At 36.7% G+C, this 24,592-nt stretch overlaps 1 protein-coding gene across 1 annotated transcript in view; it reads left to right on the top strand.

The window, feature by feature from the left end:
- The window catches only part of LOC101715907 (uncharacterized), a 497,493-nt gene that overhangs the window by 229,583 nt on the left and 243,318 nt on the right, over nucleotides 1-24,592 (top strand). Inside the window, 2 exon segments of the mRNA XM_087182557.1 lie at nucleotides 1,074-1,194; nucleotides 3,204-3,374. Of these exon segments, the coding sequence (XP_087038683.1) occupies nucleotides 1,074-1,194; nucleotides 3,204-3,374 (292 nt within the window).

Here is a 24,592-nt window from a genome sequence, read left to right as displayed (position 1 = left end):
AAATTAAGGGAAATCATTTGTGTCACAGGAAACTAAATCAGCAGTGAGACCCCAAAAGGCTATTCCTCTGATGGGGGTATAGTCATTGTCACAGATGGCCCCGCTGATGGAATTTAGTTTAAGTCAGGAGAAGTGAGATACATGATCCTTCTTAATTCAAATTAGTTTGGGAAAGCAGGCAAATGCTGTCAGGATTAAAGAAGAAAAAAAAAGTTAACCATAAAGAAGAATCTCGAATAAAGTGAATAAATGTTAATAGGAAACAAAGAGCCTGGGGAGCGTTTTGAGGGTGGAAATAGATCTTGATCTCTGGCCATTGCATTAAAAAAAGTTTATGTCATATCAGCTATTCATGAATTTAGATGAAGTTTTTCTCAAAGTTTCTCCAACAATTTATAAGAATGAAAGGAGCAGGGCATTAAAAATGAACTGGTAAGAAGTCCAATGAAATAGTTGGCCCCGCCATATCTATAGATTCCATCCATGGATTCAACCAATCACTGAAAACACAGTTAGACCTATGACGGGTGCATCTGTACTGAGCTTGTGCAGACTTTTTTTCCTTGCCATTATCCCCTAAACAATATAGTATAATAACTGTTTGCATAGCATTTGTATTATATTATGCATTATAAGTAATCTAGGACTAATTTAGAGTACACAGAAGGATGAGCATATACACAAATATTATGCCATTTTATACAGGGGACTTGAACATCTGTGGATTTTAGTATTCATGGGGGGCCTGAAACAAATCCCTCACAGATACAGAGGGATTATTATATTCAATCTCCTGGTAATTTCTTAAACAAGTGACATTTTAATTATTGGGAGATCAGTAGCTAATACAGTATAATGAATCTTATATTTTATGGGGCCATACTTCAAAAGCCACTTCCTCTCTGACTTTAATCAGTGGCAACACCTGTAATGTGGTGTTTATCTAATTCCTAGTTATGTGACAAAATGCTTAAGGAAAACATCAAATTGCACTGTGGTTCCAAAGGCAAATCTTTTCTTTATACTCTGTTGTCAATTTCTCTTTCTTCTTCCCTCCTTCTCAATTGCGGCAGAGCTCCAGATCAGCCATTCACTGCAGACTCACATGTTTGTAAAAAGCACAGTGTCACCAAGCTTGGTTCCCTCACAGAAGTAACTCACAGTTGCCAGGGAGTGGCAGGATCTTGCTGGAAGGTGAGGCTCTTGGGACTGACTTTTTTCCTGATGCAAAATGTGAAATGATGAGATCAATGGTATTGATCCTTATGCCTGTTATGCTTTCCTGCCTGTAGATCTCTCGAGAGAAACAGAATTTTAGCAGGCCTAATAAATATTTTCTGATGAGAATTCTGTGCTAAAATAGGATGGCTGAAAGCTCTCAATAGCAAAGCCCTTGGAATTCCTCAAAGCAGGGTGCACATAGGACCAGGACCCGTCCCTCTGTACAGTGAGGCAGGTCTGCCACCATGCAAATGACGCCAGGCTTGAGATTTGATGAATCTTCTATCTCCCGCTTCTACTCATCTGACACCCGCTTTGAGGAAGGTTGTAAATGCAAGAGAGATTGTGGTATAATTCCTCAGACTGGCATTTCTGCCCCCTAGTCACCATTCGATTATCTTCCAAATTGCTGTGTTTCAGAGAGATAAAGATTTTTTATGGCTTGCTGACTTGAAACAACCACAAGAGCCAGCAAAGAGGTGGCTAGGCGGCCATGCATAGTAATTCCATTGGTAAATGACAAAATCTTTGTTTGTATGGCATTTCCAAAATTACTACAGAAGATGAATCTGAAACACAAAATGTCACATTTGGCATGCAAAACTATCACAATATATTTCAGTATAAAATTCATAGAGGCGTTTAATTTAGAATGTGTTTAATAACTCCGTCTGCCTGCATCAGTAATCCTGCCTTGAGGTTTAAAAAGATTGTCTTATTTATTCACATGGTGTTAAGTTTTAAAATATTTTTGGAAACCAAAATATTAAGGTTAAGTCTTTGTTGTTAATTAAGATTTTCTAATTAAACCAAAAATAATTGTTATTCCAATTAGTTTTTAAGTATGACTTGCATGAAAAAACAAAAGAAGTTGAACAACTTCCACTGTTTAACTGTGATTTAATTCTAGAAGCATACTATCTATATGGAAATATATATTATCTCTTCAAATAAAGTCTAGGCAGGATGACAAAATCCTTACTGCTGGCTGCAGTTTAACTGGTGGTACTACTAACTTGAGTGGCCAAGAGAGTAACTTGCTTCTACAAATGACATTGCTTTTGATTAAAGGACAACATACCAGAAAATTCTTCAAGATCAAATTATTTGGAAAACTATTAGGGACTTGGGGATATAGAAATATATAAGATTTAAATGATATTTAAGTTATTAATAATCCCAGTTTAGTTTTTATTTAACCTGAAAGAGTAGTTCATTAAAAATCATCATTCTGCATAAATGTTTAGACACCTACTAAAAATGGAAATGGCCTTTTTCTGTTAGCTGAAGATGAGCAATGGCACTGAAACATTCTGTAGAGTACTAAGTCATCTACCTCTGTTACATGTAAGTGGTACTAAATTTGGGGGTAAAACACATCCATATGCTACTTCCCCCTTATGTTTCGATTCTCCTTGGAACCATGTGGAACAGGCTGACCCCATTCCAGTCCAGTAGATGTTGTCCTGGCCTGCTTTGCACTACACTTATCAATATGGCATTGTGATCTCCGATTACTGTTGTAGGTCAGGCCCATCACCCTTCACATCCCCAGTTTGAAGCTTACTGTCCAGTTTCACCCATCCCCGATATTGGAGAGGGCATGCTGTGTGGTTTTGAGAAGTGTTGGTTTCCTGTTAATTCTATCTTGTTATAATAAATGAATGGTTTCTGATGTCACAGGTCATTAACATACCATGCTTACAGATTGGCTAAACTTTCCCTCCTATCATCAGCAGGTTTGCCTTTTGACCTCTTAATTATACATCGAGTGTCCTTGTCTGTTATCTTTGCTAATACCTGACAATTACAGGTTGAGTAAAAGTAATTGTCTACTCCCCTTCCCAGAAGCCCGTTGTTGCTAATTGTGTGGTTTTACACAGTTCCTGTGTCATTCAAGAATTCCACCTTTTATGCAGGTTGAGCAGTCTCAGTCGCCTCAGCTGCTTCAAATACAGATCAAATGCATCTGAGGCCTCAAGGATAAGGCTCCTTGAGGCTGTTATCTCCTCAGAGTGTCCCTGCTCAGCCGACTGGGGGGCTGTGTCTTGCAATGGTGGCAAACAGAGCAGTTGAGGACCAGAACACACCCAGTTAGGCATGGTGGCAACTTTTACAACATGGGGCTATTTTTCCATGAAAGCCTTTACATGGTAAGGTGACCTGTGCATATGTATCCCTTTCATTTTATTTAGCTTCCTGTTTTCCCTATCCATCCACCTTTCTTCTCTATCCATGTAGCTTTAGACAGCAAACTTTTTATAATAAAGAATCTTATTTGTTCATGCATTTGTTAATTTATACATTCACTCATTCAGTAAGTCCCCAATAAGTACTCACTGCATGCCAAAAACTGACATGAACCATTGTGGACACCTTAAATCCACCATAACTGGGAAATATTTCCCTGACCTATCAAGGGTTCCTAATTTCATTCTTCCCCATTTTAGGATCTATAAGTGGAAAGCTCGCTGACATGTACATTGGTGTGTAGTGCATGTGTGTGTATGCAGAGAGCCAAGCCATTGATTTTAGGAGAGAACCAGACCCTAGGTAGGAAGTGAAGGTGGGGGACTATGTGATGGACACAGGGGAGAACAATGATCCTGTGAAGGTGTTCTGGAGGAACCAGCACCAAGAGAGGAGGTGATGGCGGTTGGGGGGTGGACTAGAGTGATCCCAGAAGCAGATGGAGCATCAGGTACCTGTGGGAGGAGGGAGGAAGGGGAGGCTCTGCCATTTCTGGAGTGTCCCTTCTGGGAGACTGTGCCCTCTAGGGGACTCACTTCCTCATCTCATACTGGTGCAGAGAGAGCTGGCGGGGGTACCAATTGTTCACAAATATGAGATTACCTTTGTACTGGTGACTTGAAGTATTTAAAAAATTATAAGAATCACTATAAGCATCACAGGGTGATTTTCAATTGAATATCACCCTGTGATGCTTATAATAGTGTATTTTCCCATTTCCCATTAGGTCTTATGTTACAGGCTATATTATTATTAGGGGCTGATTGGACTATTGAATAATAAGCAGAGAACCCCAGATGACCACTCTGTCATTTAGAAGTTGATACAGGTTAAAAGAAAAAAACCCCACAAAAATAAACAAAAACTAACCAAGTCTATTATTGGGAGCCATATGCTAAATAGATATTTAGTGACTATCACAGCATAGCCCTGAGCCATCTCCATTACCAGCTTCAGACATTGCTGGAGAACTGACAATACTGGTGGAAGAGACCAGAAGTCTCTGAAACAGACACTAAAGAATTCTTGTCTAGGTAGAGTTTTAGGAAAAGGGGACCCTGAGCCAACAATGTTCACCAAAAAATGAGGCTCACCAAGTTGGCTCATTTGTGAAGTGTGCATAATGATGCCTACCTATCAGAGTCATGTGAGAAATGACTGAACTAATGCATGCAGAATTACACTATGTTGATACATAGTAAGAATTAAAAATCTCTTATTATTATTGTTATAATTATACTGTCTCTTTGACAGAGACATTTTGATAGGTTAACATTTCTTTGATAGGTTAACATTTTTTTCTCCAATAAGTGATCCCAAAGGCCTTGTTAAGAAGCATGGGGTATATGTACAGGGTGTTCATCTAGGTTGGTTATGGAGATAACTTTTCCCTGAGGAAGCCATCAACTGCCAGAAGCAGAATTCAAGGCAGGTACCACACAGGCATCAGGTGTAGTTCAGCCCTTGAACTGAGTTCTTGGCTCTTATTGTTCACCAAGGAGAAATTTCAGAAATGAAGTGGTGGTGAAGAATGTAGTTAATATAATTTCAAAAGGGTTCATCAGAACCTAATGAACAAGTACATTCTTTTGATATGTTTTGATCAAGTACCCAAATTTTTAAATCACGGAGTCAGGCTACAAAATATTATCATCTGAAGGACTTACTTTTTACTTTTTAGAGCTATCTCCATGAATGAAGTTTTACATCAGAAAGCTATATAAAGTATTTTTATTGTTGTTTGTTTAGTTGCCAGTCCCCTGGGATCCCACAGGTTTATGAATTCTGAGTGCTGGAATCACGTCTATTGGTATATTTGCTTTGCAGTGAATATCCCCTGGGAGCTATGGAATGATTGTCACAGAGCATTATGGTTTAGATAAGTGTTTCCCAAAGGTCCACATATTCAAGACTTGGTAGCAGGGTGGCACTCTTAGAAGGTGGTGGAACATTTCAAAAGTGGGGCCTAGTAGGAGATTTTTAGGTCACTGGGGTGTATCCATGAGGGAATTGTGGGACTCTATTCTCTTCCTGTTTCTCTTTGCTTCCTGTTTCATGAAGTAAACAATTTTACTTTGCTGCACATTTCTACCATGATTTGCTGCCTTATCAGAGGGCCAAAGTAATGTGCATCCCCAAAATTAGATGGAACCTCCAAAACAATGAGTTAAAAGAACCTTTTCCTCTTTGTACAGTAATTGCCTCAGGTATTTTGTTATAGTGATGGAAAGCTGGCTGTGAAACAGGGTATGCTATAGGTAAAATGTCAGGAGGGATAAGAGAATGAAGAGATGTATCAAGGATGTCTTCAGGGAGTAGGGAAGGGGCTGCTAGGAGATTACAAGAAACATTCACAGTATCAGAATCTGCATCATCTGTAGGGACAAGCAAATCTGGCAGTTCCTCCGACAAGAAATGCATTTTCTCTTCCTGCCAAACAGAATGAAAAGTATCTTGGAATAGTTAAAATAGCAATCCCAAATTTTCTTCACATTTGTCAGAAACAACAATAATAAAAACCAATCAAAAAATAATTACTTCCTGTCACAGTCAAGGAAAGTTTACTCTTTAATAGCCTGACAAAATGTCGCTGAATTACATCCATCCCTTGGTATCACCTAGCAAAAATCTTACATCCCCAAAGAAATATACAAGGCTACTTCACATTCAGTGCATGTAAGAAAACTACAAAATTCAGGACAAAAGTAAAAACAAGAAAAGCAACAAAACATTCAGAATTTGACAGGAAAGAGAAGTCATTGGAGGCTTTTTGCTTTCAGAATAAAAATGCTATTGCTCAGTCTTGTTCCTTCTGTTGGGCTCTACCCAATCACATCAAGTTTTTTCACTAACCACACAATTCTGCCTGCCAGTCATTCTGCTGGCAGTTCATGGGAGACTGACAGTTAAAACAGCAAGTTTTCAAGCAATGTAATTTTGTAATAATAAAAGTGCACTTACAAAAACATAAAAGTGTGCTTTGCATATATAGTTGATGCAGAACATTTAAGATAGCCATTTCACTGAATTTAAATACAAATCAAAAACAGATCCATCTCTATTCTTACTCCACTAGTGGAGGAAATTACCTTCCATAAGGTTGTTGGATAGTGCAAAGCATCATACAAATGCTACCTGGAGAGAGATGGTCATGTTTTCTGTGCGAACTTGAAGAATCAAGAAGGCAGTACCCAAATGAAAGAAGAAGTCCCAATTAGAGGGGAAGCACTGAGGCTGAGAAGGAGATGTCTACTTTACACCTCAGTATACTTACATTGCTAATGGACCTGTGGATGAGGGTAACAGCATCAAGGGTGGATTGCCTTTGGCATCAGGCTGGTCCAGGAGGCAAAGCGTGGAAAGCTCAGTTTAGGCTGCCTGTAGGTATTTGAGAAAGTTCCTGAGGGAGGCAGCAGATATATGGGTGAGCCCAAAGATGTATCACTACAGACATACAAAGTACTACTTCCAGATTATACTTTCATTGTTTCTTGTCCACTTACTTTGGACTTACTTTGGACTTAACTTTACTTAAACAATTCCACTTACTTTGGGTCTTCCTGTATTATGAGGTAGAGGTGGTCACATATGGCGAGTTAACCAACAAGCTCAAGTCTCAGTCCCCTCATGCAGCATGAGGTACTACCAACTGACTCTTATTTCAGTTGCTGTAAGAATCATAGTAAATCAAATTTATTTATAGACAATAAGCTCAGGCTCATTAATTCTGAGTATTTTGCTTGGAAGCTTTTGAGTAATTCCTTGATACAGACACTTGAAAACTACTTGTATTCTTACATTTATCATGTAAATGTTTCCAATAGAAAATATTACCTTTTTTGTTGATGATGTTCATTAAAACTAAAATCCTCATTCTAATAGTAATATGTGAGAACATACAAACAAAAACATGGCTTTTGAATTTTGGGTCTAGCAGAATGGTGACTTAAGTTAAATTTTCAAGTTAATGTAGTCCACCTTTCTGCCAGAATCAGGAGTTAAAAGGTATTATTTTGTTTTCAGATTCTGTTGAATAAATTCTTGGAAATTCCAGGTAAGATCTGAACATAAAAGACTTTATGTGCATAAACACTCAAGAATGAAGGCATCTCCTTGGGTACTAGAAGTGTGGAGCAAACTGAAAACCAGAGAGAAAAGGGTGAACTATGGCTGTGGCTCCTTGGGAGAGGAGAAACATTATCAATTTTGTTTATCTAAAGGTTTGGACTTTAGCATCCATTCATGAGATGAGCCTTTGAACTCATTGATGTAGAGTAGTCAAAAGAATCTTGTACATAAATTTAGGACAAAGTGTATCCAAAAAAGAATATACTAAACAAAAAAATTGCCCATTGGAGATAAAAATCTTCCTTAAATAAATAACATGAAGTATGTCTTTCTCTAAGCTCTTTTAAAACTGTATTTGATCTGAGTATCTACAATAGAGTTCTCGTATGGAAAACATGTTGTAGTTGAAATTAAAAATTCAAAAGCTGCATTATAAAGAAGATTAGAGCTTTTAACAGAGAACTAAGGATCTGAAAGCCAGACCAGAGGCAGTTTCCAAAACTGCAGCACTAAAAGATAGAGATGGAAAAAGTAAAGTGACTTGAAAAAATGTGGAAGAAGAGGTCTAACATCCTATGAAATTTCCAGAAGGGAAGAACAAAGGGAATATATTATATGAACTGATAAAAGCTCTTAATGCCACAGACTCATTGGAAGGCAAGAACACTCAGACTGAAGGAACAGAACCTGAGTCAATAGAACAAAACCAATCTATGTGGATCCATCACGTGAAATTATAGACAGCAATAAAGGGCTCAAAACCATGAAGCAATATATTTAAAATTTTGAAAGAAAATTTAAAAACCCACTCCCCTAACCTACCATCCAAACATTGGGGAAGAGGTGTTGTTATTGAACATAAATATTTTTTTTTACTAAGAATATTGTATTAGTTTCCTAATACTGCCAGGAGAAAGCATTATAAAGTTGGTGGCTTAAAATAACAACTTTATGGTCTCACAGTTGTAGAGGCCAGAAGTCTGAAATCCAGGTGTATGCAGCACCATGCCTACGGGGAATGTTCTAGGGCTTTTTCTCTTTCTTGTAGGTTCTGGTATCTCTGGGGGTTTCTTGGTTTGTACAGGCACCACTGCTATCTTCATCTCCATTTGGCACTTACCTCTTGCCTTCTCATTACCTTCCTTATGTGTGTGTATTTCTCTGTGTCCAAATTTCCCTCTTTTGTAAGGACACTTGTCACATTGGACTAGGATTCATTTCTAATAACGTCATCTTAATTTGGTTAAGGCAAAAAATATCTTATTTCCAAGTATGATCACATTCTAAGGTACTAGGATTTAGAATTTGAACATAACTTCTTTTGGGGTAAACAATTTAACTCTCTTAGTAAATATGCCCTTAGTAGAACCTCGGTTAAAAAAAAATGAAAAAAATATCTTTCAGGAACAAGGGAAAATACAAGAACAAAGATATCTATATATTCCTTTCTTAAAACGTCTATGTTTGAAATGTTTTATAAATTTACAAAGGAAGACTAAATAATATGCACTTTCATTCAATTTTGATAAAATATTAGACAATTTAGACCATTTAAGTACAAAAAAGAAAAAATACACGATCACATAATTTGTATAGTTAAATGCTTATTTCTCCAATTAACTCAATAGAAGCTCAAAGTTGAATGTTGGGATTAGGGTATATCACAAGACATACACACCACTGTTTGGAAACCTGTGCTTTAAATTACTCCTATGTGTGTAAGAATCCATTTTTTAGTAATTAGTAAGATGAAAAGTTATAGAAGACATTACTAATGGAAAATTAGGAAATTTTCACAGATCCTTTGGAAGTTTGATGAAAAATTTTACTCTTTCTCCAATTCTACTTGATTTCTAATAATTTAATGTGAATTAATAAATATACATTTTAGTACCTTCTCAAAAATTGAAAGAGAAATGTCTTAATTTTGAAAATTGTAAAGTTACATATGAATTAAGAATTGTAACTACTCTGAAGGTCATACACAGTGTACTATTGTTATTCCCTTTCCATTTTGTTATGAAATTTTATTTTTTCATAAAATAAGAATTGTGGTCATTAATATCTTATCAGTGATTATCTTGTATTAGCATTGTTTGGGGTGACATTTTAAAATATTTTTATTGAACTTTGGCAAGGGTATACAAACTTAAAGAACCTTCCATTAATTATTAGCTAGAACCGTTATGCTTGCTATTCTCATATTCATTGGCCACAGGAATTGGCCAACATTTTTTTAAGAAATGCAAATAATAGGTTAAAGAAGCAAAATAAGCAAAATTCAGGCAAAGAACATTGATTAATGAATTTTAAAAATTTCTTAAAGGTCATGTACTCAAGTTTGGCTAAGCCTCGGGCAGATGTAATGAACATGATCAGGCCCTTTTGTGTGGAGCAGGTAACCCATGCTGACTCCAAATTTGCTGACATTACAGGGTTATTATTTCTGGAAGAATGTAGCATTCTGGAACAATTTCTCTAATAATTCCATTAAGACCATGATTTCCTTCAATTTAGGGTTACATATTTCATTTTTCACATTACCCCACACCACAAAGAAAATGAAACCATATCTAGGACTGAGAGTCTGGGTTGGCTAAAGTGTGTGGGGGGAGTTGAAGAATTGCTTGATTTTGATGGTATTTAACCCTACTTTATTTGATAAGCACATCTGGTGTTTTTGGATCACATGTCAGTGTGTGAACTAGTTTAAAGGCAAAATGTGATTTTACTTACTCTAAATTGTGGTAATCTTGAAGATTCCTTAAGGAAGAAATAAGCAGATACTCTCATATGGGTAATTCGGATTTCAGAGCAAACTCAATAACAGAGACATAGGAACAGGAATCTACCCCTCCCAGAACAGAGAGGCTTCCAGGTTACAGAATTGCAGTGAGCAGGCATTTGTTAGTCTCCTACCTTCAAAAAATCTCCTCTCTACTCATTTCTGAATAGATGAGGCTTTTTCTTTGGTCAAGTGGAATGAAATATATTTCAATTGCTAAAAAAAAACTTTTGGAAATGACATTGTAAAATGTTTAATCATCTATATTAAAATATAAAGAATAAATACTGGAGACCAAGACATAGTAGGAAGAAGTACAGTGTGTGGTCTACACACTGATTTGAATTCTAGTCCCAAAACTTACTTAGTGACAGAGCTTGGAATAACTACACAGTCTCCCTGTGCCCCTGGCATCTCTCCTACAGGAACTCTGTCTCATTGATCTTACTCTGTTACCAACAATAGGGCAGTGATCCAGAATAATGTCACAGCACAGCTCACGGCCTGGCATATTTAAGGATTAAAATAATTTTTAACTCAAAAACAAGCCAACTCTTAAAACCCCCCACCAAAATATGTTCCTTAAATGAAGTTTTAATTAAAGTATTTTGCTCTTTCTTTCTTTCTTTTTTTTTTTGGTACCGGGAATCGAACTCGGGACCTTGAGCTTGCGAGGCAGGAGGCGGCACCACTGAGCTAAATCCCCAGCCTGTTATTTCTTTTTATAACATACCCATCATTATATTGCTTGAAAAGATAAATGAGAAACTGGTGAAGGGAGGGCTAGGAATGGAGAAAAAATAAGAACCAAGATGCATTATGTAAAGGTACAATTCCCAATGAGAAATGTAATTGTGTTGTATACCTACAATGTACCAATAAAAGAATTTAATAATAAAAAAAAAGAAATTGGGAACACTATTTATATTTTGATATTTTAGCTCCTTCCTTTCTAAAACTAGTGAAGTATTTTTAAACCACGTTGAAGAGGTACTTTGCTGCTTTCACTGACATTATGTCATTTAACCTCAAAGGAAATATTGGGGGATGAATATTAATAGTTCTGTTTCACATACAATTAGCTGCACTTTGGAGAAATAGTACAAGTTACTCAAGATCATATAGTTTATTAGGATGATGGTTGGAACAAAACCTTTGCCTTATAATTTTCAACGCTCAACTCTTCTTTTCTAAATCTAAAAAAGGTACTCCATTAAGCCAGTAACATCACCAGCACTCTAGGGTCATAATTAAGTAAAATGATGTAGACATCATTTCTCTATTAAAACCATTTCCTGACTTACCATTGCTCTTGGAAGTAATCAAACTTCTTGCCATAAATTAAAAAAACTTCAGTAATGTACCCTCAGCCTCTGGCATCATTTAAGTAAGCTTAATTTGTGAGACCTGGCTCCTCCTATTCCATTGGAATAGCCACATTATATGTAAGAGGTTTTGGACAATTGTAGGATATACATAGGCACCTCAGATGCTCCAGAAATAACCTCACTTAAACTCACTTTGCTATCAGACTATTTCACGGATGTTTAGAATTTATAAAATTATAACAACCAGTTAATATTTATATATCAATGTGACAGGGTGCCATTATTACAGTAGGAAGTGGACGCCATTTTTGTTTCACTGGAGGGAAATCCAATATGAATAAAACAGCAACTTTTCAAACATGACATTTAATCCATGCATGTAAATCAAACTGAGAATCTATTATTCATTATTAAAAGAGTGGCATATTTTTATTACACCGAGAATAAAACACAAATACTGTGAAAAATTTAGTACCTTTTCTTGAAGTTTTAAGACACTTATCATGTAGGCATCTAGCTGGTACTGGCTCTCATTTTAAAATATAGCCATGAAATTAATAAGTTTGAAGTTTTATGTCTGAAAAAATATGCTCAATTTCAATGAAGTAGGCAAATTTATTTTTTATTTAAAGCTTCCTAAATACTTAAGATGGTAAAGTAGTTCAGAAATGCTCCAATTCCAATATGTATATGAAGAATATAGTTCATATTCTTGTCATTATTAGTCATCACCACAATGTTCTTCCCTGAAGTACTTTCTGAAAACTGCATATATCAGAAACTGATTAAAATGACCTAAAGTATTAATTCTTAAAATATGATGAACTCAAAATTTTACAGGAGGTTATTTTCTGTGTGACATTTAATATCTAAGAATTGAAATGATTTTAATAACTCATAGGAAGGAGTGGTGTTAGGAAATCTAGGGCCTGAGCGTGATTGCTTTTATTGATTATTGGTTATTACCATTAATAATAGAGAGCCATGGAGTATATTACACTGTACAGCTTTAGAAAGTTCTCTATTATATCAGTTGGAAGAAAACTCTTTTTCATTTCTGAAATCGCCACTTCTCCTGCTTTAGGGAACCCCCAGACTTGTGAGAACTTTAGGAGCAAGGGCTTGTCCTGAATGGCGTGAGTGGTAGTTGGGCATTCTACTCTCAGCAGTGGTCTCTTCTTACTCCCTAAGTCATTTTCCCACTACACAGAGGTCATTCCAATCAAGTAAAGGCCACCCATCTCTTTTCTGCCTTACTATCAAAATGAAACTAATTTTATTAGCATTCACCAATTAGGAAAAACATTTAAATTCCTTAGCCCCAGTCCCCCATCTATAAAACAGGAATCTAGCACCTAATTCATAGGAATTTTGTAAGCATAAACTATTATGATATATAAACTGCTAAGCATAGTGGGTGGCAAGGAGGGAATAACTGGTAGTTATAATAATTATTGTTATTGTTGTAGTGGTAACTCTTCATGAGAAAGTTCTCGGCTTTCCTCTGTAGTTTAGATTTCTCTAGCCCTTCAAAATGTTCCTTTAAGAAGTCTAAATTAATTCTTTCTTGATTTGTTCAATGAAGAGATTTGTTTTGGCTCCTGGTTTTTAGAGGTTTCAGTGCATGATTTTCAGATTCAAAACAAGAAACAGCATGGTGGAAGGCCCTGGTAGGGAGGAAAGCGGTTCAAATAATGGCAGCCAGGAAGTAGAGAGTGAAGTGTGAAGCCAAGGAAGGAGAGAGACCTTTTGAGGTCACTTCCCCAGTACCCACCCCTAACCAGGTCTTTCTTCCTAACAGCACACTCAGCTACTAAACTCATTAGTGGCCAAATTGACTGATGAGTATAGCACCTCTGTGAACCAGTTACCTTCCAAGAGCCCCAATTCTGATTGCATGAGGGTTTTGGGGGGAACATTCTAGATCTAAACCATAACAGACAGGCTCTGAATCATATGTTACAACTAACATTTGGGAAGGAGGCTGTCCTATTACATGATATTGGCAACTGCTCAATTAATATTTGTTGGCAACCGAAAGTAGGCTTCCTGAGAGTAGGGACTTAGGATGTTTTGGTTGTTGCTATATTGTTAGCAGCCAGGAACGTGGCTGTCTCAGTCAGTGCATATTTTTTAAAGTCAGTGAACAAATTGAAGAATTCCAGAGTCACAGCAAGGTCTTCAAAGACAAATAGACAACTACTAGTTGCCATTTACTTGAATGTGTTTTTCCTTTGTGGTGGGGAATGAACCCAGGGCTTCATGCATGCAAAGCACACACTCTACCACAGAGCCACATTCACAGTCCATTTTGAATTATTTTTTAAAAGTCCTTGGTGTTTTATGCAGATTCACATTCTTTGTTTTATTGGGAATGCTTTCAAACTGCCACAAATCCATCTTTGTCCTTTGTGTCTGTTCTCTACATCTGTTCACATCTGATGTGTTCTGCGTTAAGAATGCCCTAGTTACAAAATAGTAGTTCTTGTTCACTTGGCATGCAATTCAACAATCAAATCATTTTGAATTCTCTAAAGAGTAGGAACTTGCTTCTATATTTGAACTCACTCACATTCAGAGGGAATATGTTTTAATATTTTGACATCTATACAAAATGCTTTACAATTACTTTTAAGGCATTAATTTTCATATGAACACTGAATGAAGTCACGAAGGACTGAGTAGGGCAAAGAATTTCTCCAAGGTTGTACAGCCTGTTAATTGCAAAGGATAGGCTTGGCTATCTTTTCCCATCCAGCTGATTCATACTACGCAGTAGTCAATGAGACTTTGAACTGATGAGGCTCTCAAAGCTTGTAGTGGTGGCAGGAAAAGGATTTATTTTCAAACAAAAACATTACTAAATTCAAGGACCAGTAAAGGTCAATCTAGTAAACTGCAAATCAGATCAAATCAAGGCCCTGCTTTATATTGTCCACTGCGTTAGGATCTTTATTGCAGTTAGAATAAAATTCACATTTCTTACTTCAGCCTTTAAACATTATGTGTCTGGCCTTTATCCCATTTTCTAATTTTATTTCATTCTAATTTTCTGCTTATGCATTTCATGCCTGCCTCACTTTCCTTCTCTGTACACGGTGAGCTCATTCTTGCTGAAGGGCCACCAAGTGCATTGCTGCTTCCTGCCTAGTAGGCTGCTTCTTCAAACGTGTCTCAAGGTAAAGGTTTCTCTCTTAGACAAGAGGTTTTTTTGTTTGTTTGCGTGTTCATTTTAACAAAATGTCTCCCTTCTCTAATTTTTTGAATCTAACCTTATTTATTTTCATTATTTTAGTGCCAGCTAGGTTAAGTATTTATCACTATTGATAAAGTCTTATGCATTTATGGCTTATCCCTTTCCCACTAGTCCATAGCTCAATGAGACCAGGAAGGCTGCTTGTTATGTTCAGTGCCAAGAATAGTGCTCAAGTAAAGAAAATGGGCATTTAATAAATATGTGTAAATGAATAAGTGATCCCAGAGAAGCAGCAAAGTGGGGTATGGCTTTTGATATAGTCAAGTCATCATTTTAGCAGCTAGGGAAATGAGAAAGTCATTTTCTTCTCAAAACATTTTGTTTTCAGTCACCTATAAAATGGCTAATGTCAACAATATCATAAAGATGATGCACAGGTCAAGCATGATAATGTACATGTAAGAGCTTTATAAAATACAAGACATTGCATAGGCATTTACTTAATCACTAGACGTCTCTGATGCATACAGGCTGCCCAAAGGGAAAGTGTTGATTAGCAATTATTGCCAAAATTTTTCTCCTTTCCAAGTGATCTGTTTGCTTGTTCCTTATAAAATCATTTGTGGCTAATTTGTTGGTCTTTGATCTAATCAGCCTGCAGATGTTCAGAAATGCCATCTTTTTGTGCACTGAGGCTCATAGCACTGGGGTTTGTAAAAGTAATGGGCTGTGCCCAATTTTCCCCAATGTGTTCAACTCTCAGGGACAGTGAAAGGGAAGATCCATCTTTTTTCTAACAAGGAGAAACTGAATAGAAAACTCAACTTTTTGTTTTCACAGTCAGAAAAAAAGAAAAAGAAAAAAAAAGAGTAGGAGGGTGAGAATCTCAGAACTGAATTTTCTAAATTAAAATATTTGATTAGATTTTTTTTTCATCTCTAGAGTGAAATATTCTTAGTTGAGCTTTTGAGTGGCACGTGAAGAGATGAGTTATGACATATTGAGATCGAGATCAGTAATGGATTGTGACACAATGAGATGATATGGTATATGGTTGTATTTCCTCTTCATTTTAGTCATGTTTGATGAAAGATGGTAGAAAGGTCATATTGTGTAGCCAGTAGTGATTCAAGTATGACTCAGAGTTTAGACAGTGATGTAGTTGTTCTAACAAGTAGATGTTAGTTAATTATACATGGTAAAAGGTAAACAATCCTATTTTACTTAACTTTATATGCACATTGAGGATTCTTGAAGTGCAGGATGAAGGACCTCTTGATTCACTCTTGAAAGTGTGGTTACTTGAGTCATGGTTAGTTACCTCAGCACACCAGTCGAAATTCAGAGTGCTAAACCTCATTTCAGACTTACTGATTCAAATGTAAGCATGAGACATGGAAATCTGCATTGTTAAGAAGCACCCTTGGGTAATTTTTATAAAAACTATTTTTGGGACTACTAGTGTAGGCTCTTAAGAACAGAGTCCAATGTTGCTGTTTCTTGAATGGTTAAATTAGTTGTGGAAAAATCATAAAAATAGTTGCAATGATTTTAAATTTAAGAGATCATATAATTGTGCCTTTCGTTTAAGGAAGTCTTTTATGCAGAATTACTAATTTGTGAATTGGTAAATTTAGCCTTTTGCAAAGACATTATTTAAGGATTCTGGGTTATATTGGACAAAATGTTTTTTTCTGGTTTGTTTTGATGCCTGAACCCAAATGATTGATTTAGGAGAGAACAAGGTGGATACAGAGAAACATCTGGAGGAGTAGTCCAAGGTTCCTCAGTTTGGAGAACTCAGAAGAGCAGTCAACAGGATAGAGTAGAATGACCTTGAGGCCTTTACCATGAATGCCAGGCAAGGCCTTAATGTTGGTTGCTCCTGCAATCAGGAAGCATAGCATGAATAGGGCTCTGAATCAGATTGCCTAAACTCAAATTCCAGCTCCAACTTCTACATGTTCTTATGTGAACTTAGGCCAAACCTCTTTTTGCTTCTGCTATGGCATTTGTGAAATGAGGTCCATAATTCAATCTACTTTGTGAGATTATTGTGTAAGTTAATGAGGATGTAGTGCTTTAAAAAGTGCCTTGGTTTAGTGAATACATGTTACTGATTGATGTGATACCCATATTTATGATTAAGGAATTTTTAAAAAATTTAATTTTCTAATGCACATATCTGAAACTGCTGTATCTGACATGAGAGCACTAGTTTTTCCAGTGGCGCTAGGAGCAAAAGTCCCCTTCTCCTGTTCAGAAGCTATGAGAGTTATAGTTGTTTCAACCCTGTCCTTGATTCCTAGGCCAAGATAAAATTTCAAGAATAATCACTCTCTTTTATCCTATAGTAGATGGACTGGAGATTAGAGTTAATTTGCCTATTCATTTGTCTTGGCTGGGAGAATGGGAAAGAAATTAATGGTGCTATAAAACTCTCAGAGTATAATCTAGATTACCCTGTTCTGTAGCATCAATTCCCATTTTTCTGTCCTGAGTTGTATGTCTCCAAAAGAGTATTTTGTTCTTTCTAATGCAAATTACATATTTTGACTTACTTCCTTTATTATGCTTGTTCCCTATAGAATGTTAGATCTAGAAGACACCATTTAGTTTATTTCCTATTCTCTTTATCTTTCATGTTTGCCCCATGCCCTAGCAACTTGATCTGATGCTTGTCAGATGCCAAAGCCCATACTTTCAATGTCTAGGATATATATCTTCCCATTTAAATAAGAAAATTAATTAAACAAGGCATGAATGAACAATTTGGATTGAGGTATCCTATATACTATATATAACATAAGCAGAAGCACTTAAAATACATTTAAAAGAATTGCAACCAAGATAAGGTCCAAGGGCACAATTGCAGATTTCAGATAAGCAAAATGAACATTATCTAACATTCTTTTTGTCCACTAAATCTGCTACGATTATGTGATTATTTGCATATTTCTGTACTATTGGCTTTATCTTGATGTTGACAAAGAACCACTAGATCCTTGATCTACCTTCTTATGGGACACAATAATCCTGTATCTAGGATTAAGACTAAATTTGATAGGCAACATACTCACACATAGAACATGTTTAAGTAAGTGCAAAGGAATTGAAGTTATCCCCTGTATATTATCAGACCATAGTGCGATGAAATTGGAGATCCATAGCAAAAGAAACTCAAAAAATTTCATAAACACATGGAAATTGAACAACACACTTCTGAATAACCAATGGGTCACAGAGGAAATTAAAGAAGAAATCAGACAGTTCCTTCAATTAAATGACAATACAACATATTGGAATCTATGGGACACAATGAAAGCAGTCTTACAAGGGAAATTCATAGCAGTGAATACGCATATTAGGAAAACAAAACGAGCCCAATTAAACAACTTGATGCTGAACCTCAAGCTTCTAGAAGAAGAAGAGCAGGACAACCCCAAAGCTCATACAAGGGAGGAAATGATAAAGATCAGAGGAGAAATCAATGCAATGGAGAATAAGAGAGTGATACAAAAAAATCAATGAAGCCAAGAGTTGGTTCTTTGAAAGAATCAACAAAATTGACAAACCTTTAGCCAACCTTGTCAGAAAAAGGAAAGAAAAGGCCCAAATCCATGCAATTAGGAATGAAAAGGGTGAAATTCCAACAGACCCAGCAGAAATCCAGAGGATCATCAATACCTACTTCCAGAACCTATACGCCAATAAGATGCACAACACAGAAGAAATGGACAGATTCCTAGATACATATGAATTACCAAAGTTGAACGAAGAAGACCTAAAAATTCTGAACAACCCAATATCAACCAATGAAATTGAAAATGTAATTAAAAACTTATCAACTAAGAAAAGCCCGGGCCCTGATGGCTTCTCTGCTGAATTCTACAAGACATTTAGAGAGGAACTGCTGCCACTACTGTTTAAACTCTTCAATGAAATTAAAAGGGAAGCAACACTCCCAAATTCATTCCTGGAAGCAAGCATCATCTTGATCCCCAAAGCAGAGAAAGACCCAACCGAAAAAGAGAACTATAGGCCAATCTCACTAATGAACATAGATGCAAAAATCCTTAATAAGATAATGGCAAACAGAATGCAGAAGATCATCAAGATCACACACCCTGATCAAGTGGGATTCATCCCAGGGATGCAGGGATGGTTCAATATATGAAAATCAATCAGTGTAATGCACTATATCAATAGAGCCAAGGACAAAAACCATATGATTATCTCCATAGATGCAGAAAAAGCATTTGACAAAATCCAACATGCATTTATGATAAAAACCCTACAAAAAATTGGGATAGATGGTCTCTACCTCAAACTGATAGAAACCACCTATGAAAAACCAACAGCCAATATCATACTAAATGGTCAAAAACTGAAATCCTTTGCACTACAATCAGGAACAAGACAAGGATGTCCACTATCACCACTCTTGTTCAATATAGTTCTGGAAACATTAGCCACAGCAATTTGACAAGAGAAGGAAATAAAAGGAATAAAGATAGGTAATGAAGAAGTCAAATTGTCATTATTTGCAGATGATATGATACTCTATATAGAAGACCCCAAGAACTCCACCAAAAGTCTTCTAGACTTAATAACCAGATTCAATCAAGTAGCTGGTCACAAGGTCAACACACAAAAATCAATAGCTTTCCTCTACACCAATGACAGACTCACTGAGAGAGAAATAGGGCAAATAATTCCCTTCACAATAGCATCCAAAAAACTGAAATACCTAGGAATCATCCTAATGAAAGAAATCAAAGACCACTTCTCTGAAAACTACAGCACTCTGAAAAGAGAGATTGAAGATGATATCAGCAAATGGACAGACATCCCCTGCTCCTGGATAGGAAGGATTCATATAGTGAAAATAGCCATACTTCCAAAACTGCTATATAGTTTTAAAGCAATTCCAATTGAGATCCCAGCAGCATACTTCATGGACCTTGAGAAAACAATCCAAAGATTCATTTGGAGCAAGAAGAAACCCAGAATAGCAAGAGCAATTCTAGGTAACAGAGAGATGGCAGGGGGTATCACAATCCCCAACCTGCAACTATACTACAAAGCTACTGTGATAAAGACAGCATGGTACTGGCAAAGAAACAGACTTGAGGACCAGTGGAACAGATTAGAAGATGCAGAAACAATGCCAGACACACTCAGCCATCTCATCTTTGATAAAGGAGCCAAACACCCTCACTGGAGGAAGGATAGCCTCTTTAATAAATGGTGCTGGAGAAATTGGGTTTCAACTTGCCAAAGATTAAAACTAGACCTGTATCTCTCAACATGCACTAAACTAAAATCAAAATGGATTAAAGATCTAAATATTAAAATAGAAACTCTGAACCAGTTGGAACAGAGGTTAGGCAGAACCCTTGAAGACATCGGTGTAGGAAAAGATTTTATGAACAAAACCTCAGTTGCCCATGAACTAGCACAAACAATCAACAAGTGGGATCTCTTCTTATTAAAAGGCTTCTGCACAGCAAGAGAAATCACCAGCAGTGTGAAGAGACAACCCACAATGTGGGAAAAAAATCTTCACCTGCTCTTCCTCAGACAAAGGTCTACTATCTCGAATCTATCTATAAAGAACTTAAAAAGATCAGACCTCCCAAATTTAAAGACCCAATCCGAAAATGGGCATCTGGAACAAACAGACATTTCTCAGACAAAGAAGTAGAAATAGCAAATAAATACATGAAAAAATGTTCAATATCACTGGTCATTTGAGAGATGCAAATGAAAACAATGCTGAGATTCCATTTCACTCCAGAAAGAATGGCTGCTATTATGAAATCAACCAATAACAAATGCTGGCAGGGCTGTGGGGAAAGAGGAACCCTGCTCCACTGCTGGTGGGAGTGTAGACTGGTGCAAGCACTGTGGAACTCAGTATGGAGATACCTCAAAGAACTAGGACTGGAAATCCCATTTGACCCAGCTATTCCACTGCTGGGGATCTTCCCCAAAGAATTAAGAGAATCATACCACAGTGATATATGTGTGCCCATGTTCATAGCAGCACAGTTTGCAATAGCTAAAACTTGGAAACAGCCCAAATGCCCATCAACTGGAGACTGGATGAAGAAAATGTGGTTTTTTAATAAAATGGAGTACTACTCAGCCATAAAAAATGAGAAATTAGAGACATTTATAGCTAAGTGGATGCATATTGAGGCGATACTCTTAAGTGAAATAAATAGGACCCACATGTATAAATACCGAATAGTTTCTCTGGAGTGAGAAACTGAAAGTGTAAATAAGGACTAAATGTATAATAGGTAATGTGAAATAGGAAGAAAAGGGGCAAAGGGGAAGGAAGTGGGAGGGCTAGGGGAAAGGACAGAAGGGAATGGGATTAATATGAGAAAATGGAAAAATAGGAACAAAATCTTTGTAAATAGGAATGGAGGGGTTGAAGGGAGGGCTAGGCAAGGGTGAAAAATAAGAACCAAGAGAGGCTATGTAAAGGTGCAAATTTCTAATGATGAATGTCATTATATTGTATACCTAAAATGTACCATTGATTAGAATGAGTAATCGATAATGCAAAATAGGAAGAGGTCCAAAGGGGTAGGGGTAGTGGGAGGGGCGGGGGAAAGGAAAGAAGGGAAAGGAAAAATGCTGAGAAATGGAAAAAATGGAAAGAAAGTCTTTGTAAATAGGGAATGTTGGAGGGGGTGAAGGGAGGGCTAGGAATGGGGAAAAAATAAGAACCAAGATGCATTATGTAAAGGTACAATTCCCAATGAGAAATGTAATTGTGTTGTATACCTACAGTGTACCAATAAAAGAATTTAATAAAAAAAATGACTAAATTTGAGTAAATACAGGGAGAGGGCAAAAAATCAGTCAACATGTGCTCCGTTATGCCTTGGTAACAACAACAAAAATAGCAACAAAACCCCTCAACATCTCAGTGGCTTAATAGAACCCAGCAGTTTGTTTTCCACTCGTACCATATATACACTTCAGGAAAGATGAAGTCTATCCCTTCTCATCCTTAGTCAAAGGTAGGTTGATGGACAATCATCTGGAGTGTTGCTTGTCACTATGGAAAAATAGAAGAAAAGACAATTTTGGAGGGTTTAGCACCAATAATACGTGCTCTGGCCAATAAGTAATGCAAGTGTTACATGATCATTGGCATGGCTGAGCACAGTGAAATGAACCTCAGGTAACCAGTTCCGTAGGAGGCTTTTCTTGACCTGGGGTCCCAGGGACTCTTTTCAGAAGAACAGTTGACATCTTTAAACCCTTGAGCCTGGCATGATTGGCATCTTGCTGGTTCCTGAGATGCCCTCAAGGCATCTGCCTTCTTATCCCTGTACAAAGTCTTTTGCTTCTTTTTAGTGGTGCTATTCTCTTTAGCAACTACATCTCCTTTACCTCCAACTTTGCACGTGGTTTCTTCTAAGCTAAAATTTAACTTTAAAGAAATTTTCTGCTCTGCCTTTTGCTCCAAATTCTCACTATAAATCTGACCAAATACAGCCAGCAGTACCTGTTCCACAACCTGAAGTTTTGGCTGTCTTGAAATTTCCTCCATCAGATTAATTAGTCCACTGCCCTTAATCTCAGTCTCCTGTAAATCCTAAGGACTTGGGCAAATGTAGGCAAATTTTCTGCCATAGTGTGACACACATAGTCTCTAGTCCATGTGCCAATGGACTTGTTCCCAACTGAAACCTCATGAGCCTCACCTTTACTGTGCATTTCAGTCAGCCTTCTGACCAGAGTCACTCATCAGGCTCTGCTGATATCATTCTAGGGCTTTTCTAGCTTTCATCTCCAAGCCTTTCAAAAATTATTTGAATTTTTTTCTTTTTTTAACAATTAAATTCTTTTATTGGTACATTGTAGATATACAACACAATTACATTTCTCATTGGGAATTGTACCTTTACATAATGCATCTTGGTTCTTATTTTTTCCCCATTCCTAGCCCTCCCTTCACCCCCTCCACCCTTCCCTATTTACAAAGACTTTCTTTCCATTTTTTCCATTTCTCAGCATTTTTCCTTTCCCTTCTTTCCTTTCCCCTGCCCCTCCCACTACCCCTACCCCTTTGGACCTTTTCTTCCTATTTTGCATCATCGATTATTCATTCTAACCATTGGTACATTTTAGGTATACAATATAATGACCTTCATCATTGGAAATTTGCACCTTTACATAGGCTCTCTTGGTTCTTATTTTTCACACTTGCCCAGCTCTCCCTTCAACCCCTCCATTCCTATTTACAAAGATTTTGTTCCTATTTTTCCATTTTCTCATATTAATCCCATTCCCTTCTGTCCTTTCCCCTAGCCCTCCCACTTCCTTCCCCTTTTCCCTTTTTCTTCCTATTTCACATTACCTATTATACATTTCGTCCTTATTTACACTTTCAGTTTCTCACTCCAGAGAAACTATTCGGTATTTATACATGTGGGTCCTATTTATTTCATTTAAGAGTATCGCCTCAATGTGCATCCACTTAGCTATAAATGTCTCTAATTTCTCATTTTTTATGGCTGAGTAGTACTCCATTTTATTAAAAAACCACATTTTCTTCATCCAGTCTCCAGTTGATGGGCATTTGGGCTGTTTCCAAGTTTTAGCTATTGCAAACTGTGGTGCTATGGTCATGGGCGCACATGTATCACTGTGGTATGATTCTTTTGAATTTTTTTCTGATAATAAAAACCACAATCACTACAAAAATTCAGAACATACATAAAAATGAACACTACTTCATGAATATGCATTTTCATTATCTTGCATCATTTTTCATAGACTTCTCAGAATCCTTTAATTTAAATGTTTTGGTGACCAAGTCAATAGAATTTTTGCTTGCCTTCTAATCATCCACTCAACATTTGGTCTTCAAATTTCTCATTTGTTTCTTGGATTCCACTTGTTCTCCATTCATCTTTCACCTGTATCTTCTTCTGTATGAAAGATGAAATGTATCTCCCTGAAGTTATGCAATTGAATTCATCTGTGTAGTTCACCTATTTTATTCAAAGGAGTGCTCTTCATGTTACTGAGAAAACAAAGGTACTGCAAGAACGTTATGAGCTTCAACTATTTTCATGATGAGTTGGCATTGATAGCTGGTATTAGGGAGACTCATACATTTATTCCTTTTAAATATATAGTTTTAAATTACAAATGTTCTACAAATAATCAGAAATGTTCCACACAGAACAACTGTGAATATATTCAGGTTTGTGGAAAATATCCTCTGAGAGAAGTACAATGAAACTTAGTGATCTTTCTTGCCAAAAGAAAAAGAATGAGTCCCGAGCTACACATTACAGGGCAAAAGATCTCTCCTACAACAGGCAGCATGGGAGAGGCACTAAAATAATAAATAAGAAGAGCCAACTCTCGTCAGATGAATTTCTTTATTTAATAATTTATGGTTCCTATCTTCCTTTTCAGTCAGCATCAGTGACTAGGTTTCATCTTGTTCATATAATTATTTCTTTTGGAGTTATTCATCAGGGTTGTTGCATATGACTCTCCTATTTTGTAGACTAGATTGAGGTCAGGTTCTTTGTGTGGATTACCACAAGTGACACAGCACTATGTGGTATTCATATGTCATGCTTGGTACCCTTGAGCTATTTCTTATAGTAATGTTTTTCATTTTTGCAGATGTATTTTAACCATGAGTGTTCTTTTTTATTAAAATGTATTATTGCTTAAGTCATCTTAGTAGTAGAGATA

This window comes from Heterocephalus glaber, unplaced genomic scaffold (genome assembly GCF_053883595.1).
Source record: "Heterocephalus glaber isolate CG9 unplaced genomic scaffold, H.glaber_assembly_v1.0 deba00001472, whole genome shotgun sequence".
Lineage (NCBI taxonomy): Eukaryota > Metazoa > Chordata > Mammalia > Rodentia > Bathyergidae > Heterocephalus > Heterocephalus glaber.
The sequence above is the reverse complement of the archived record's forward strand: the minus strand, read 5'-3'. Positions and strand labels throughout refer to the sequence as shown.